We start from the raw sequence: 15,088 nt of genomic DNA, 5'->3' as shown, positions 1-15,088 counted from the left end.
TATGTTCAACGCTGCAGAAACACTCATACACACAGAGGTCATGGGAATTTTTTCCAGTGTATCAAACACTTTTTGTAGAGATTAAGCTGCATATGATACACGGGGTAAGTAAATCATTGCCAACCAATTCTCTTCAAAAGTAGCCACCTTTCTTAAAAATCTTATTACAGCACCAAACCTTAGTTCAGTCAAGCATAAGAGGAAGAAAGTTGGGGTGTCAGAAACCCAGTCCAGCTCTACAAAACCCACACACTGACTTACAACCACAGGCATATATCTCATTGGCTTGCTTCTTAAACCCAACAAATCCACTTATGCAATATTCAAATCTGACAAGACCTCTTTTGGTCACATAACACAAATATTATTAAGTCATTGGAAGCAAAGTGATCATGGAACCCCAAACTGCCAGGAATATCCTCTAATACCTTTCTACAGACCTGTAATTTCCAAGACTTAGACAAATAGAACGGAAAAGCTGTAACAGGATATACCAGTGAATCATCTTTATTGAGGAAAAAGGATTACCTAGGAAAAAAACTGTACTTTCCAAGTTTAAAAAAACTGTCCCATTCAGTATGCTCCATTGTCTTTGCATGTGTCTTGTGTGAGAAAGTGAAAGAACCATCTAGTCAGCAATCGAGCATTTTAGAAGAAACAAGCAGATGATAAAACACCCCTAGATTCATTTGATGTCCAATTAATACAAAACACAAACAGAAAATGTGAAAGGAATCAGCCTAAATTGAACTTTCTTTGGCCAGTGACCAGCCATTGGGAAACTTAAAAATCTATATTTTCCCAGTCAGTGAATCCAAGCCCCACAATCCTTCACTACCAATACCAAAAAATGATATGCTACTCAATACATGCATTGATGAATACATTATTGTATGTATCTAACCTAAAATCTTAAATCAGACTCAAAAAAAGTGCAAACTACATGCTGTTAATGTTTTTATGGAACACAAATAGTGGGAAATAACATTTTTGATGCATTTAATTAATATTTAAAATGCTGATCATAAATTACAGCCAATCGAGGGAACATTGTCTGAGTCTGACCTCTGGCTGATTAATTGGTGCGTCTCTAACAATGACAGCAGTTTTCCTGATGAACAACACAGTTTTCTAAGTCACAAAAAACTGGTTAAAAAAAAAAGACAGACTGTTTATATTCATCACAACACAATGTTTTACAGTGTTGATCACAGTTAGACAACCAGGAAACGAAGTTTAAAACATTGGTTTCCTGGTTGTTTTAGTCAATTGTGAGAAGAAGTCTGCTCACATCAGATCAAGAACCTGAACAAAACAGCGAAGTTAAACTGAAACTGCCCTCCAACCTTGCCTACCCCTAAACAGAGAGAAGGTACAAAGCTGTACAATAGCAACTGGACATATGGAGAACTTAAACTTCTTTAACAAACCTGTTCAACAACATAGAGAAGCTCACCACACACATCCACACATGTGAAAGGAAAGAGGCTGCCTACATTCTTAGTGTGAGAACAATTCATCCATCTAACGTCACCTTTTCCTTCCAAGATACAGTCCACTGTAATTGCATAACTCCTCTCCCCATTTTCAGCTCCAAAAAGTGGGAAACTATGCCACAATGGCAATCTGCAGTGGCATTCCTGTTACCCCTGCAGACTACATCACTCTCTCTTTCCACTGTGTACAATTCAACGTGTCCAACAGAAAGTCATCCAGGCGAGTAAAGTCTTCCACAGTACCATCATGGCTAAGAGGGAAGTGAAAACAACGAGCAGAGCAGAGGCAAGCTTGCAGAGCCGATGGCTGGGACCTAGCCTGTATTGGGCGGCTGCGTGGCTTTCCTTGCTTCTTGGCCTCCTCACCCCCTCTGATGTAACTGTGGTGGATAGAGGATCAAGCTGCAGGAATAGTACTACCATCCTGTTGAGGAGAACTGGATGGCCACCTCGCTTACCTAATTATTGCCAGAAAAATGCTACTTTGCTTCCCTGTCCTCCAACTTTCCTTGGAAGTTTTTGTTGCAGAGCATGATTTAGCAACTAGTGTTACTTCACAACCACCCAGCCATGTTTTCCCATTTTCTGCTGTCTGACTTGCCAATAGATCTGTTGAACTTTAAGACTTTGAACAACATTCATGCCATAATCAGAGACGAAACGCTACACTGCAATTAGATAAAGCACTTCGTCATCGTATTTTGCCATGTGCAGTATTCTCTTAAAGTAATTGTCATGATTAACCCACTGAGGTGGTCTGCTGATCAAAAGGCACAGTTGAATGACGCGGCATGTAGTTGCATGCAATAATCAGCTTTAACAATGCGCCCAGTCATCTATAAAGCAACTATTAGCAAGCGTCATGTCTGACCCAAATAAAAGACCTTTCCCTTAAACGTTTTTTCATGCTGCTCAATGTGTTTTACTGGGGTTCTATGTGATACACAAAAACACAGCACCACATAATAGTTAAGTGGAAGGAAATTGGTCTCTGGTTCCCAAAATTTCTCACAAATAAAAATCTGAAAAGTAAGGGTTGTATTTGTATATTCATCCTTTTAATATTATACTCCGAAATAAAATCCAGAGCAACCAACCGTCCTCGGTCCTGGAGCTCATCATTAAGGAACAAATCATTCGAATACCAGTGGAAACATGCTGAAAAATATATAATTTCCATTGATTATTGAGAAGGGTATAAATAATTTGCAATTTGTTTTTTATTAAAAAGTAAATCAAAACAGATCTATCATAAACAAAACTCTTATGCTGGAGTGATGCTTTACTTCAGCAGGAACACTGAAGCTCGTCAGAGCCACTGAAATAATAGTGGAGATAAATACATGGAAATCTGCTCTAATCATACAATACAATGCTTTAAATCAAAGAATATATTAATATGTTAGACTGGCCCAGTCAAAGCCCCGACCTTCATCTAATTAACTAATAACTCTGAGATGAATACTAATGCATGCCACACTGTTCAGTTTTTTATTTGTGAAACATGTTAAAAATCTTGTCTACTTTTCTCTTTATTTCCATTTTTGGCTCTAATTTGTTTTGGTCCAATTGCATAAAAACTCAAACTAAATGAATAGTTGTTTTTTTTTCTGCAACATGAAAAACTTCAAGGGGTATGAATACTTTTGCAACGGACTTAGTAGCCTGCATTTTGACATCTGCCAAAGTTGAAATTTCTGCTGTAAACACAAAGCTACGAATTTTGGATGGATGACAAACAACGGACATACATTTACTCCAGTCAATAAAACATGGAAAAATGATAACATCTGGTTTGATGTTGCGCCTGAAAGAGCAGCAGACAGTTAAGTCCCACATCTATTGCAACACTGTTAGACAAATCAGAATCAACCTTCCCTACTATGACTGATAACAGTTTGCGTAGACGCTGGCCAAGAGGTGAATCATCAGGCACTCCTAGTCTAGCTTTGATCTGCAGGATCGTTTCATTACGGCCTTCCTGTGGAGCAAACCACAACCTTTACCAACCAGACGGTTACACATCATGACACTCACTCTCAAAAAGAAACTGATATTCAAGTGGATGTGTAGTAACCGCTGTGCAGGGAGGAGTGGGGGGGTTAAATACATATGTTCCAGTGTGCATGTGCTCTATATGTTTTATTTTATTTTATTTTTTTACATTGCAGCAATCCTGTGGTGTATTTTTTCAACCTAAGCAGAGCTGCCATTTGAAATGTGATCTTATGTGAATATAAACATCTCTCCTCTGTTGCTGTCCCCTCCAACGTGAAGCACAGGCATACGTGTCCAGTCAGTTTGCATCTTGTTGCTTTTGCATCAACAATCCCTCGGTCAGTAACACAGGGGACACGAGAACGTTCCATATGCTTCAGGTGAGTCAGAGTTAACAATAACGACTCGAGCCTCTACCGGGTTTTAAAGCAGAGTCAGGGTGTCCAAGAATAAATCCCAGTTTGCTGTTCTCCATCAGACAGCTGGGCGGAAACAGCCCGGGCCACCCTGACAACTCCCCTGTTTCTAGGAAAAGTCAAATGACCCTTGCATGTGCTGACGTTTATCAGAGCGAGCAAGACATTTAGTAAACTAGCCGAGGCATCTCAACTGGGCACACTGGATGGACTGGAAAATAATTTCAGATATCACCCACAAACAAAAAGGAGGCTTACAATTGGAGTTTCAATTTCAAAGCCAAAGAAGAGTGTATTAAAAGAGCAGCAGCCACTCACACAAGCATAGAAGACTCGGCTGGAGATGCTGGAGCTGCTCACAGTTGGACCGACACAAAGTTTTTACAATCTGAAAACTGCGGCAAGCGTTTGTTTTCAGCCGCCTAATTTAATATTTGTAGAAAGACCTTTCTCTGGAAATTCAGCTGCAAGTCTTTTGGGGTGTGTCTCTAACAACTAGCAGATCTAAAGAGACATTTTTGATTATTATTCTTTGCAAAATAGCTCAAGCTCAGTAAGATTTTAGAGGGGGAAGTCATGCCCAACATTCTTCATTCGATTTAGGTTCATATTAAACACGAGATGCGTTGATTTAACCATTCAATTGTAGCTCTTGCCACATGTTTATGGTGGTTTTCTCCTGATAGGCAGAATGCATGATGCTGCCACCACCATGTTTCACCATCTGGGTCCTCATATAAACACATGCATTTAAACTAAGAATAAATTACACACAGGAGGTTTATGTTTACCAGTTAGGTGACTTCTTAACGGCAACTGGTTGGACTGCGTTTTCTTCAGGGGTGTCAGAGTAAAGGAGGAAGAGGGCAAAGACGTGTAACACTTTTAGAGTTTTGAAAACGATGCATTATTTTTTTCTTCCACTTCACATCTATGGATAATTAGTGATTAGTTTGTGGTTGTAACGCCACAATAAGTGAAAAGGTTTAAAAATGTAGAAGTACTTCTGCAAGGCACTCCTTAAAATGTACACAGAAAGATCACATGTACTGGTTACTATGAGGAAAAGACAGAGTTCAATTAATAAGTTAATCCACACTCCGAAGACCTTCCAGAAATTAAAAAATGTCTGGATTGCATCAGTAGAAAGAGTCCATCTAAAAACAAACAGAGCTCTAGAACAAAACAGGGTTTGCACAAACACAACATCAACAAAGAAAACAACAGCACTAAATCCGAGTGCGATTTCAAAGAGATTTCTAGTTGAAGAGATAGGAAAGAAATGAGGGCAAGGCCACAGCTGTGTGAGAGTGGTATGTGCACAGAGCAAGGCAGAGAGGATGGAAGAAGAGCCAGCAGCAAAATATCCATTTAGCTCTCAGTGGAACTTCCCTCCATCGCATTCACCGCTAATGCAATTCTGACCCATTAACCACCACAGCCAGGTTAACAGAGAAGGCCTTTGAAGAGGGTCTCACCCAGACCCCCCAAGAAGGATGAGAGCTTCTCCTCAGCCCCATGGATCTTTCTACAAATTACACCTCCATGTGACTGAGGGTAAAGCAGACACAGTCCAACCTTTTTCATACCACTCAAGTCTTTTTATAGCATTGAGCGTAGAGCGCCCAGTATGATCAGCCTTCATCTGCTGGAGGGGGGAGCAACAGCATGATTTCCTGCCCAGAGATGCATCTTTGTCATATTTATTCGCTCAGATGATGATTTTTTATATTTTACATATTTGTATGAGATTCACAGACGGATCGGTGCGGCTGCCACAGTAACGGGGGCGCTGTGCCGGTCCGTTGTGGTGAAGAGAGAGCTGAGCCGAAAAGCGAAGCTCTCGATTTACCGGTCGGCCTACATTCCTACCCTCACCTATGGCCATAAACTTTGGGTCATGACCGAAAGAACGAGATCCCGGATACAAGCGGCTGAAATGAGCTTCCTCCGTAGGGTGGCTGGGCACTCCCTTAGAGATAGGGTGAGAAGCTCGGGCATCTATACCGGATGCCTCCTGGACGCCTTCCTTGGGAGATGTTCCAGGCACGTCCCACCGGGAGGAGGCCCAGGGGACGGCCCAGGACACGCTGGAGGGACTATGTCTCTCAGCTGGCCTGGGAACGCCTTGACCAACAACTGGACTGTACTACAGTTGTAACATGACACACATTGCCTTGCAAATGCTCTCAGACACTTTTTCACTGGGATTTTATTTGCGATACCAGGACAAATTTATTGTGAAGTGAAAGAAAAATAACACATTTTCACATTTGCTTGCATTTGTATTCATTAACTCTGCTGCCACCAAACAAAAGGACCTGGTTTGACCTGTACTACTATAAAAAGGTTTGCTATTTTCTTTCAATCAGATGCTATTGGAGACAGGAAAAAAGAACACAGAAAGTTATTGTTGGTTCTCAAATTATTATAACAAAGCAGCCATTATGAAGCGTTGATGATCTACGACCTCCCTCAACTACACGTGCCACCCACTCAACTAGCTCATGCACCACAGGTCATAGTGAGACAGGGTAAACCTGTAAGCCACCCAGGGATATGACATTTTTGACATCCTTCTAAGGTAATATGAGCCCAGTTTCTCCATTTATTATTAAAAGGTGAACTTTAAATGGGGAATTCTGGAATATTCTGCTTCCCACCTGTCAAAGGTGACGTTTAGACAAATGTTTGGGTCGGGAAGCATTTCCTCTGAAGGAAGCTGCCCACTCTCTGCCTCCCCGCCCCACTGCATATGGTCTCCTTCAGGGGCTGCTGGTGGGGCTTGAGGGTAGAACAGGCGCAGAAAGCTTTGTCATCACTGTGGAGCAGCTGAACCAACAGGGAGGCCAACTCCAGTCAGTCAATTAATTGGTGGACCTATTTAAATTAATGGGAGGCTCTCAGCAGGGGGGGAAGGCAAATGTTTGTGTATGAATAATAATTGCCTGCTGAATTTTAGACTTCCCACCCTCATTTTACTCCTTTTTTCCAAGATCGCTTAGTTTCCTTTCACAACTTCTCACAGCAAAAAGGGGAAATGTTTCCTTTAAAAAGCATCTCCGCAGTGAGGCCCGGCTCACCACATGTAGCTAATCACTGCATATTTACAACGTATCCTGTCTGAACACCCAGATGAACTCAAATCACTTCCATACAGCCACTCTGTAAAAAACACAGCTCTGACTGAGACCACATGAATGCCCCAAGAGCCAGCACAGACCACATTAAAACTTCCTTGATCATCAGGTCCTGTGCCTCCACACACCCCCCTCTATGCACAGCTGCAGGAAAATCTTCCTCTTAACCAACAAAGATCCAAAGACCCTCCATCTGTAGACTACAGTCAGGCTAAGAGGCATACAAAAAGTGGGGACCCGCACCAAACAGGAGAGACCTAGAGCCTTTCAGTCCAAACCAAACAGCGGGGCCTGTGTGAAACCCCAGAGGCCTTTGTTACATCGTTAAAACAAGTCTGTTTTCTTCTCAGGCAGCATCTGTGCCCATTCAACTGTCAGTCATCTAACAGACAGGACTTTTTTACAAGGTTTTCATCCAAAATAACATTGCTGGTTCCTCTTGTATGTAGAAACAGCTGCAGAAACACCAACTTCTTATCGTCTGGGATTAAATAAAAAATAAGGACAAGCAATAGCCACAGAACGCATGGGACAGAATCAGAGTCAGCATCCAGAGGAACAGCCAGTATGGGTGGGAGTAAAATGTGCTTTGGTCTGAGAGGGGAAGAAGCTTCCAGTCGGAAAGAACTGGAGGGACTCCGAGAGGAAGAGGTGGGAATGCGAGTGGAGAATTTTAGGGAATCCCACAGAGATCGCTCTCTTCTCCGATCTGAATCGTGCCAAAGAATTCCGATGAGCAAACCATATGCTCGACAAGTCGCATGTAAACGAAAAGCTCAGGCAGCGCAACAATAAATGTCAAGAATGTGGATCTGAACACAAAATCAATGGCAGGAAAGAAGAGCTTGTAATTCTGAAGCACATCAGTCTTGATGCTTCAGGTTCTCTTTTTTGCAAAGGCTTAATCCCATCCAGACGCTTTGTGTGGCTTTGCCTCCAGTCACCCCCCCCCCCACACACACACACACACATTACTACACTCCACTCCAAGACCCAAAGGAGAATTTATGAATGATCACACAAAGCAATGAGTCATGTTTTCACGGTGTAATGTATGCCCCAGACGATTGAGCATGCAACGCTATTAACCGTGTTTACACGAGACATAACATAGAAGCGATCAGCTGTACAGCAGTAGTCGGGGGGTGAGTCTTGTTCCAAAGTGTTGGTTTTAGCAGCTTGCTTGAACAATTTTTTCCACCTTAGTAGCTGACCAACATGTGGAACATCTGGTTCATATGGACGCCTACAAGACAAACAGCTACAAGCCCCTTCAGATGTAGCGACGCATCATCTGCGGGCTGTCTTAGGAGACGTTAATAAAGCGGCTACGTGTCAAAAAATAAATAAATAAGTTGGACTGCAAATGAAAGAAAACCAGCAGTGATGTTGCAACTCCTTGGGAAGAAAATTTAGCAGCGCCGTACAACAGATGTGCACACCTCTGAACGGGACGCACACCGGTATCAAGGTGTTAACACTGTTACAGCTTGAAAATATTCGGCCATGTCATTCCTACGTTTTAGAGTAACTTTAATGAGAAAATGGAAGAGTGAGCAGAGTTTTCTTGGCTGTATGGAGAACCGCTGCCCCTCCCCCACCTGTTGCTGCACACTGCCAGTGTTTAAACTGTTCCAAGGGTACAAAACAAACATGTCTGACTGCGTGGAAAGCTTTTAGGTCATAAATGAACCTGACAGTCATAGTGTTGAAAATAATGGAGCATCACCCATCACTCTTAACAAACAACCACTAGCTGAAAACAAAAGCATCATAAACATATACATGGCAAAAAGGCATAAACATTTTCAATTTTAAATATAGATTATTAGATGTTATATTATAAAATAAACATAAGCACTTGGAAACCTTTACTACATTAATTGGGTATTTATATTTTCAAACTCAAAATGAGAAAAGTTATAGATAAAATAACTATAATAATAAATGTTATATTGTATTGGCAGCAATACAACTCAGTGTTGCTCTACTGTTTTAAATAAAATGAATTAGATTTATTTTAAACTTCTGGCATAATATCATGGATCCAAAGTCTCTCATACCAGCCTATTCACAGCCTAACAAAGAAATAAAAACATAAATATAAGTAGTACTTCTAAAAGGGAGGGATTTGATCCTCACATGTTGTCAAAGCAATCGAAGTTAATTACAATTAGATACTGACATCATGTATTTTTCCAGATCCAATCACCTTTAGGCCAAGACTGCAGCAAACGATTGAGCGAAAACCAAAAAAAACAAGCAAACATTACAGCTGTTCATAAAAATGTTGGATTTAAGTCGCGGGGGGGGGGGGGGGGGTTTGGGTACTCACGTTAAGAGTCACATTCTTAGCCTTCCACCAGGAGACTACTGCTGGCCCTCCAAGGCTGCAGTGAAACAAATGGCTGTATGAGACTTTATTAAATATTGTGAAATATTGTAGCGATGCATCAAGTTCCAGATATTACTGAAGGACACACAAATTAACACCTAAGAATTAGGACTGCATGATAACAGGAATACATGAAATAGAGCTAAAATTGCTGAATAATGCAATAATGAATTTGGTTGGGATTATAGCACGTTGTCTCCAGCCTTTTCTTTCCTTTCCAACATTCCCACCCTCTATATGTGAGCTTTAGCATCTAGACAACTCATCTGTAAATCAGACAAAACCCAAGTACTGACATTATAGAATGTGAATGAAAGGGTAAAAAGATATGGCATCCATAGTCAAGTCAAGTCAAGTTTATTTATATAGCGCTTTTCTGCAACAAGGCACTAAAATCGCTGTACATGAGGAAAAACATTACAATGATACAGAAAATCAAACACAGAAAAACAAATCAAATGACAATAATCCTTGGGAGTTTACTGGTAAGAGCTGGTTCTAATCCAATCTTTCTAATAGAGGTAATTAGCTCATTAAGTCCTCTGTGGTAAGGAATTCATCCTCTGCTAGAAGAAAAATGACAATATTAATCCTTGAGGTCGCTGGTATGAGGCAGCTGTGGTCCCATCATTCAAATAAGCTGGGTCACTTGCATTGGGAGACCAGCTGACCAAATCCATAACTCAGAATTTTGGAAGATATGCAAAAAGAGGCTCCAAAAAGAAAGACAAGACACAGAGCTGAAGCAGGGTAGATATGGGAGGGTGCGGGAGACAGAGAAAAGCGTCCTCTTCCACCGAGAGCAGAAAGAAAAAAGATTCCTTTGAGATTCATTCAGGCTATGAGAGACCAGGAGAGAGCAAAGCTTTTAGCAGATAACAGGAAGGCTGAAAGAAGTACAATGAAGTTGCTCTGCCATATCCCTTCTGGACTTTCAACCTCTCTCTGTCGTGGAAAATGTTGGAGTTTTCCTGAAAGTTCCTGCAGCGTTTTGCCGTGCACCCAGGTCACGCATCAAACTCAGCTTCACTGAACACTGAACAAACAGTGTCGAAAGCTTGCTGTCCTTGACCATGCTCATTAAGTGTCATCTCAAAACAGTTACTGAATTTTGGCTTCACTTACTCCTATCAGAACCAGCACCAGCTTAAACATTTATTTCGGCCCCTCCTGGTGGAACCAGACATCCTTTTAATGGGATTTAAGTCAGGTCCTGGCCGTAGATCAAATAAAGGGCAGCTGTGTGACCCCTGTCCCAGTCAAAACACCAAACAGCTCTCATGAAAACCTTTTACTTTTTTTTTTTATGGTTTGTGTTAAAAAGGCACGAACCAAATGGCTGAAGAAGAGTAGGAGGGAGAGAGATGTCCGCACAGACTTGCACAACAGCCTGCTGCTGCAGAGTGCTCATATATTTATGTTTTACAATGAATCATAACGTAGAGGTGAGAGTAGGTCAATGGTTCAGACGAGACTGCTGATCTTCTAATAACACACTTAAACACAGACCTGGCCAATAACTGATATTTACCAATATAGTATATCTTATATACATTTCTCTACCCTTTCGAAATCGTGAAAAAACAACCACACCGCTGACGTAGCTGACCTGCTTCAGCTAAACCCCCCATAATCCTGTGATGAATCATCATCACTGTCACATTCCCAAACAGATACCACATGGCCAATCCCCTCCAGTAACACATATGCAAACAGCAACAAGATGAAAATAAACATCGATTATTAATATCGGCCCAGTTTTACTTTTCGGACTGATACAGATGAGTTAAAAATGACGATGCTGATGTTAATGCCGAAATAATGTGAATCCCTAATCAATTCTTTAAAACTGTAGAAAGTTAAATAAGTTTTACATCATCAGTTGATGAAAGAATATTTTTTAGACTAAAGGGGTGTCATACCATAGAAGAACTGGCCCTGCAGGTTTGAGGAAATGTTTTATAAACTTCCACTTATTGACCAGTAGGTGGCAGAGTGTGTGGTGACGCAATACTATCCGAAGCTGTTTTTACGCAAGTATACCTAAATCGTAATCTACATGCAAACAGCAAAACAGCTTTCAAATAGCCGATCGCTCTAGGGTTGTTACTGGAACTGACATCTGGCAATCAAAAGGTCGTGAGTTTGATTCCAGCTCCTCCCAACCAACACGTTGATGCGTTCTCGGGCAATCCGTTTAACCTAAAGTTGCTTACCTAACAGGGTACGACTGTGCGAGTGCAGTTGGACGAATGCGACTTGTGTAGGAAAGTGCTTTGAGTTGTCGGTATAATAAGAAAACCGCTACACAGGCTTTGAGCATTTCCTGTTGAAGTTTCAAGGGTTTCTAATGATAAGGTAAACAGGTCCAGGACATCACTTTTTACCAATTTATTTCATTCTTGTAAGCGACATAGCTGAGGTTTATTGCCAACATTTTGGTCCAACAAACTGTTTGATTAACCTGTAGAGGAGCACAAATATTTAAGTAAACTAAATAGTCTTAATGTTGTCAAGCACATATAAACTGAATCTGAAGTGATCTGAAATGTGAGCACATACCCATCAAACTCAGGAAATAAATTGTACATCTAAACTGCAGGACTGAAATTAGGTTTTATTTTAAAATGATGCAATGAATTTTTCAAAGAAAATGCCCTGTCACGGTGATGATAAAGAAAATGTTTATATTTTACAGTAATGAGCTTCGCCTTGAGGTGGATTAAAACAGACATTAAAAGCCACATAACTGACATTTTCATTTTAACCACTTAAAAAGGTAGATCTTTATCAAAGTTGCTTTTTTTCCTAAAATTTTATGGAAATGCCTCAAACAAAATTTTAAAAACTAACCAATTTTCTGTGATTTTGGGACACAGAGGAAACAGATAAATAAAAGTCCCAGAATTATAACTTTCAAAACTTATATACGTGGCATCAATTAAAATCTATTTTAATGCGTTTCCTGATTAAATAATTTGCTTTGACATACAATTCTATTGAAAATGCTCCTAAAATACCTTCTGCTTTGCAAGAAAGGGTTTAAAGTGACCTTCTTTTAACTACCAGTTAGGGGACACTGCACACTGTTTGGGACCAGTTATAAACTCTAGCGACCTGTGGAGCTGTTTGGTACCTGAACCTGGCAGAAAGGCTTCATTAGAGCTAACTGGCTAGGCTAACCTAAGCTAGCCAACTTTAAATGGGAAGCCGTCTGTCTAGCAGAGCGGTGCCACAGTTGGCAAGCACACATGTTTATTTATCTGGAAATTTAATATATATGATGTGCTCATTTTCCGCTTCTTATTAAGCCTATTGACAGAACAACGCCATTGCATTGCATTGCACTGAGCAGCGCAACCCAGGGAGCCTTGTTATGACTATTGGTGGTGGATACTGGCGACAATCGCAGGGCTCAGACTATTTCCAAGAACAATAATATCAGAATGCAGTACTCTCTTATGCTCCGTCTCGCCGGTCCTCCTTATTTAAACCAACAGTGTTAAATAAAATCAGAATTAAATTAGTCTATAGCTCTTATAGAAAGTGTCGCAACAACAAGAGGGAAAAGCCAACTCCATGGCCCATGGGAAGTGTCCTCCACCAGCAAATACACACAGCCTCCCCTAGCTAAGTGTGTGGGAATATATTTGGGCATTTAAAATGCGTTGTTGGCTACCTGTTAATCTCAGTTTGACGGGGCCATTCCGCCGGACTCCTTGGTTAGACATCTCCTCTTGATCCAAGCCTTCACTGCGCCTGCTAAAAACGTATGGCTGGATATAGAAAAATAATAATAATAATAATAAGGTTTAATGAACCTCTCCGCCAGTTTTAGACAATAATGGAGTCAAAGCATTGTAGCCCGGATGTGGACAGAACTTCCAAAGCGACCCCGAATAAAATGCCAAAAAATAATAATAATAATAATTTATAAAGAAAGAAAATTAGGGAAGAGCGTAAATGTAAAAACCCCAGCTGCAGATTGTCTTAACTAAAAAAAATGTCTCCTCCGATGCTGGGACGTGTAGGCGGGCTGCTGAGGGGTCCCGGCGGTGCTTATCTTCACATCTTCAGAGAGAGCCTCTGTGACTGGCCCGGACTCCTCTCAGCTCCTCCACGGCTGAAGTGCGGAGCCTCCGGGGTAGGTCCCGCTTCTCGAGCTGACCGGTGACGACAGCACTCTCTGGGGGAGACAGACATTTCTTCAACGTGTGGCACAGAGCCATGACTCACACACAGGGGTCAGTGTGCGCTTTAGATGGTGACGAGCGGAACACTTCAAATTAATAAACACTAAATGAACAATTTCAGCTGTACAAAAAAAAAAATCTGAAGTCTGATGTGCGTTACTATACAGACCTTTTAAATCTGATACCCTTAAACAAAATCCAGAGCGACCAATTGCCTTCAGAAGTCATCTAATTAGTAAATTAATAAATCATAGCGTAAATACATTTCACACGGTGAAACATGGAGATGGCAGCATCATGCTGTGGGGATGCACCCTTCACAGGGCCAGCGAAGATTGTCAGAGTTGATGGGAAGATGGATGGATCTAAATATAGGATAATCCGTAAAGGAATCCTGTGAGAATTGGGATCGGCTTAAAGGAAGACCTTACAGGAGAGCGACGCTAAACTAGACCAAAGTTTTTGCCTTAAATTGAGAAGTGGAAAGCACTTATTGGCCACAAAAATTTGAAAGAAAAAACTCAAAACTCTTTTTATTGAAGTTTTCTCTTTTAGCTGCTCAACAATAAACTAAACGTGCTTTGTTTTATCAAAACAAAGCAGTTGGATTCTTGTAGAAAAGGGTTGTGTAAATTATTCTAAAAGTGTTCATCTGGCTCAGCTGCATGTGCTGGTGGACCAAATTTGTACCATTCTTGAATTTTGGTCACAAATGGCCCTTGGGCTACATTTCTGACATCGCTGCCCTAAACGTACAGCCAGATCTGCTTGAAAATGTATAGATAAAAGAATATTTATGTGTTAAAATGGCCCTGTCAAAGTCCAGATCTAAATTGAATAAACAATCTGTAGCAAGACTATAAAATTTATTTTTACAGATCTTCTCAGACTGAGCTTGAGCTTTAGACACACTAAATGGTAAATGGACTGAACTTATATAGCGCTTTTCCAGTTATACAAACCGCTCAAAGCGCTTTACACTAGCGCCACATTCACCCAATCGCACTCACTAACGCTCACACATTCATACACCGATACGCAAATCAGTAGGCAACTTGAGGTTAAGTGCCTTGTCCAGGGGCATATCGACATATAGCAGGAGGAAGCTGGAATCGAACCCACAACCTTCTGATTGCAAGACGACTACTCTTCCTACTGAGCGCCTCCTACAAAATAATCACAACTGTAATTGCAACAGTGTTTACAAAAAAAATTACAAAAACAAATCTAGGTGAACAGAATAAGGAAAACCATGCTTTTTAGATCTTTATTTGACAAAAATTTTGAAAGCCATGTATCATGTTCCTTCCACATCACAAATATGCACCACTTTGTTGACCAATCACATAAAATCCCCATAAAATACATCATGTGGCAGTCTGTAATGTGGCAAACTGGGAAACTGTTCAAGAGAAAAACCATTGTTAAAAGAATTTACCCACTTTTTTTA

At 40.9% G+C, this 15,088-nt stretch overlaps 1 protein-coding gene across 1 annotated transcript in view; it reads right to left on the bottom strand.

The window, feature by feature from the left end:
- The window catches only part of LOC124864966 (E3 ubiquitin-protein ligase SMURF2-like), a 65,410-nt gene extending 51,782 nt beyond the window's left edge, over positions 1 to 13,628 (bottom strand). Inside the window, exons 1-2 of the mRNA XM_047359912.1 lie at positions 13,441 to 13,628; positions 13,125 to 13,221 (exon numbers count right to left, since the gene is read on the bottom strand). Coding sequence (XP_047215868.1) covers positions 13,125 to 13,176 — 52 coding nt within the window. The 5' untranslated portion in view covers positions 13,177 to 13,221; positions 13,441 to 13,628. The remainder of the gene's footprint in view (positions 1 to 13,124; positions 13,222 to 13,440) is intronic.
- Positions 13,629 to 15,088: the final 1,460 nt, after the last annotated feature.

Source organism: Girardinichthys multiradiatus, chromosome Y (assembly GCF_021462225.1).
Source record: "Girardinichthys multiradiatus isolate DD_20200921_A chromosome Y, DD_fGirMul_XY1, whole genome shotgun sequence".
In the NCBI taxonomy this organism is placed as follows: Eukaryota; Metazoa; Chordata; class Actinopteri; order Cyprinodontiformes; family Goodeidae; genus Girardinichthys; species Girardinichthys multiradiatus.
The sequence above is the reverse complement of the archived record's forward strand: the minus strand, read 5'-3'. Positions and strand labels throughout refer to the sequence as shown.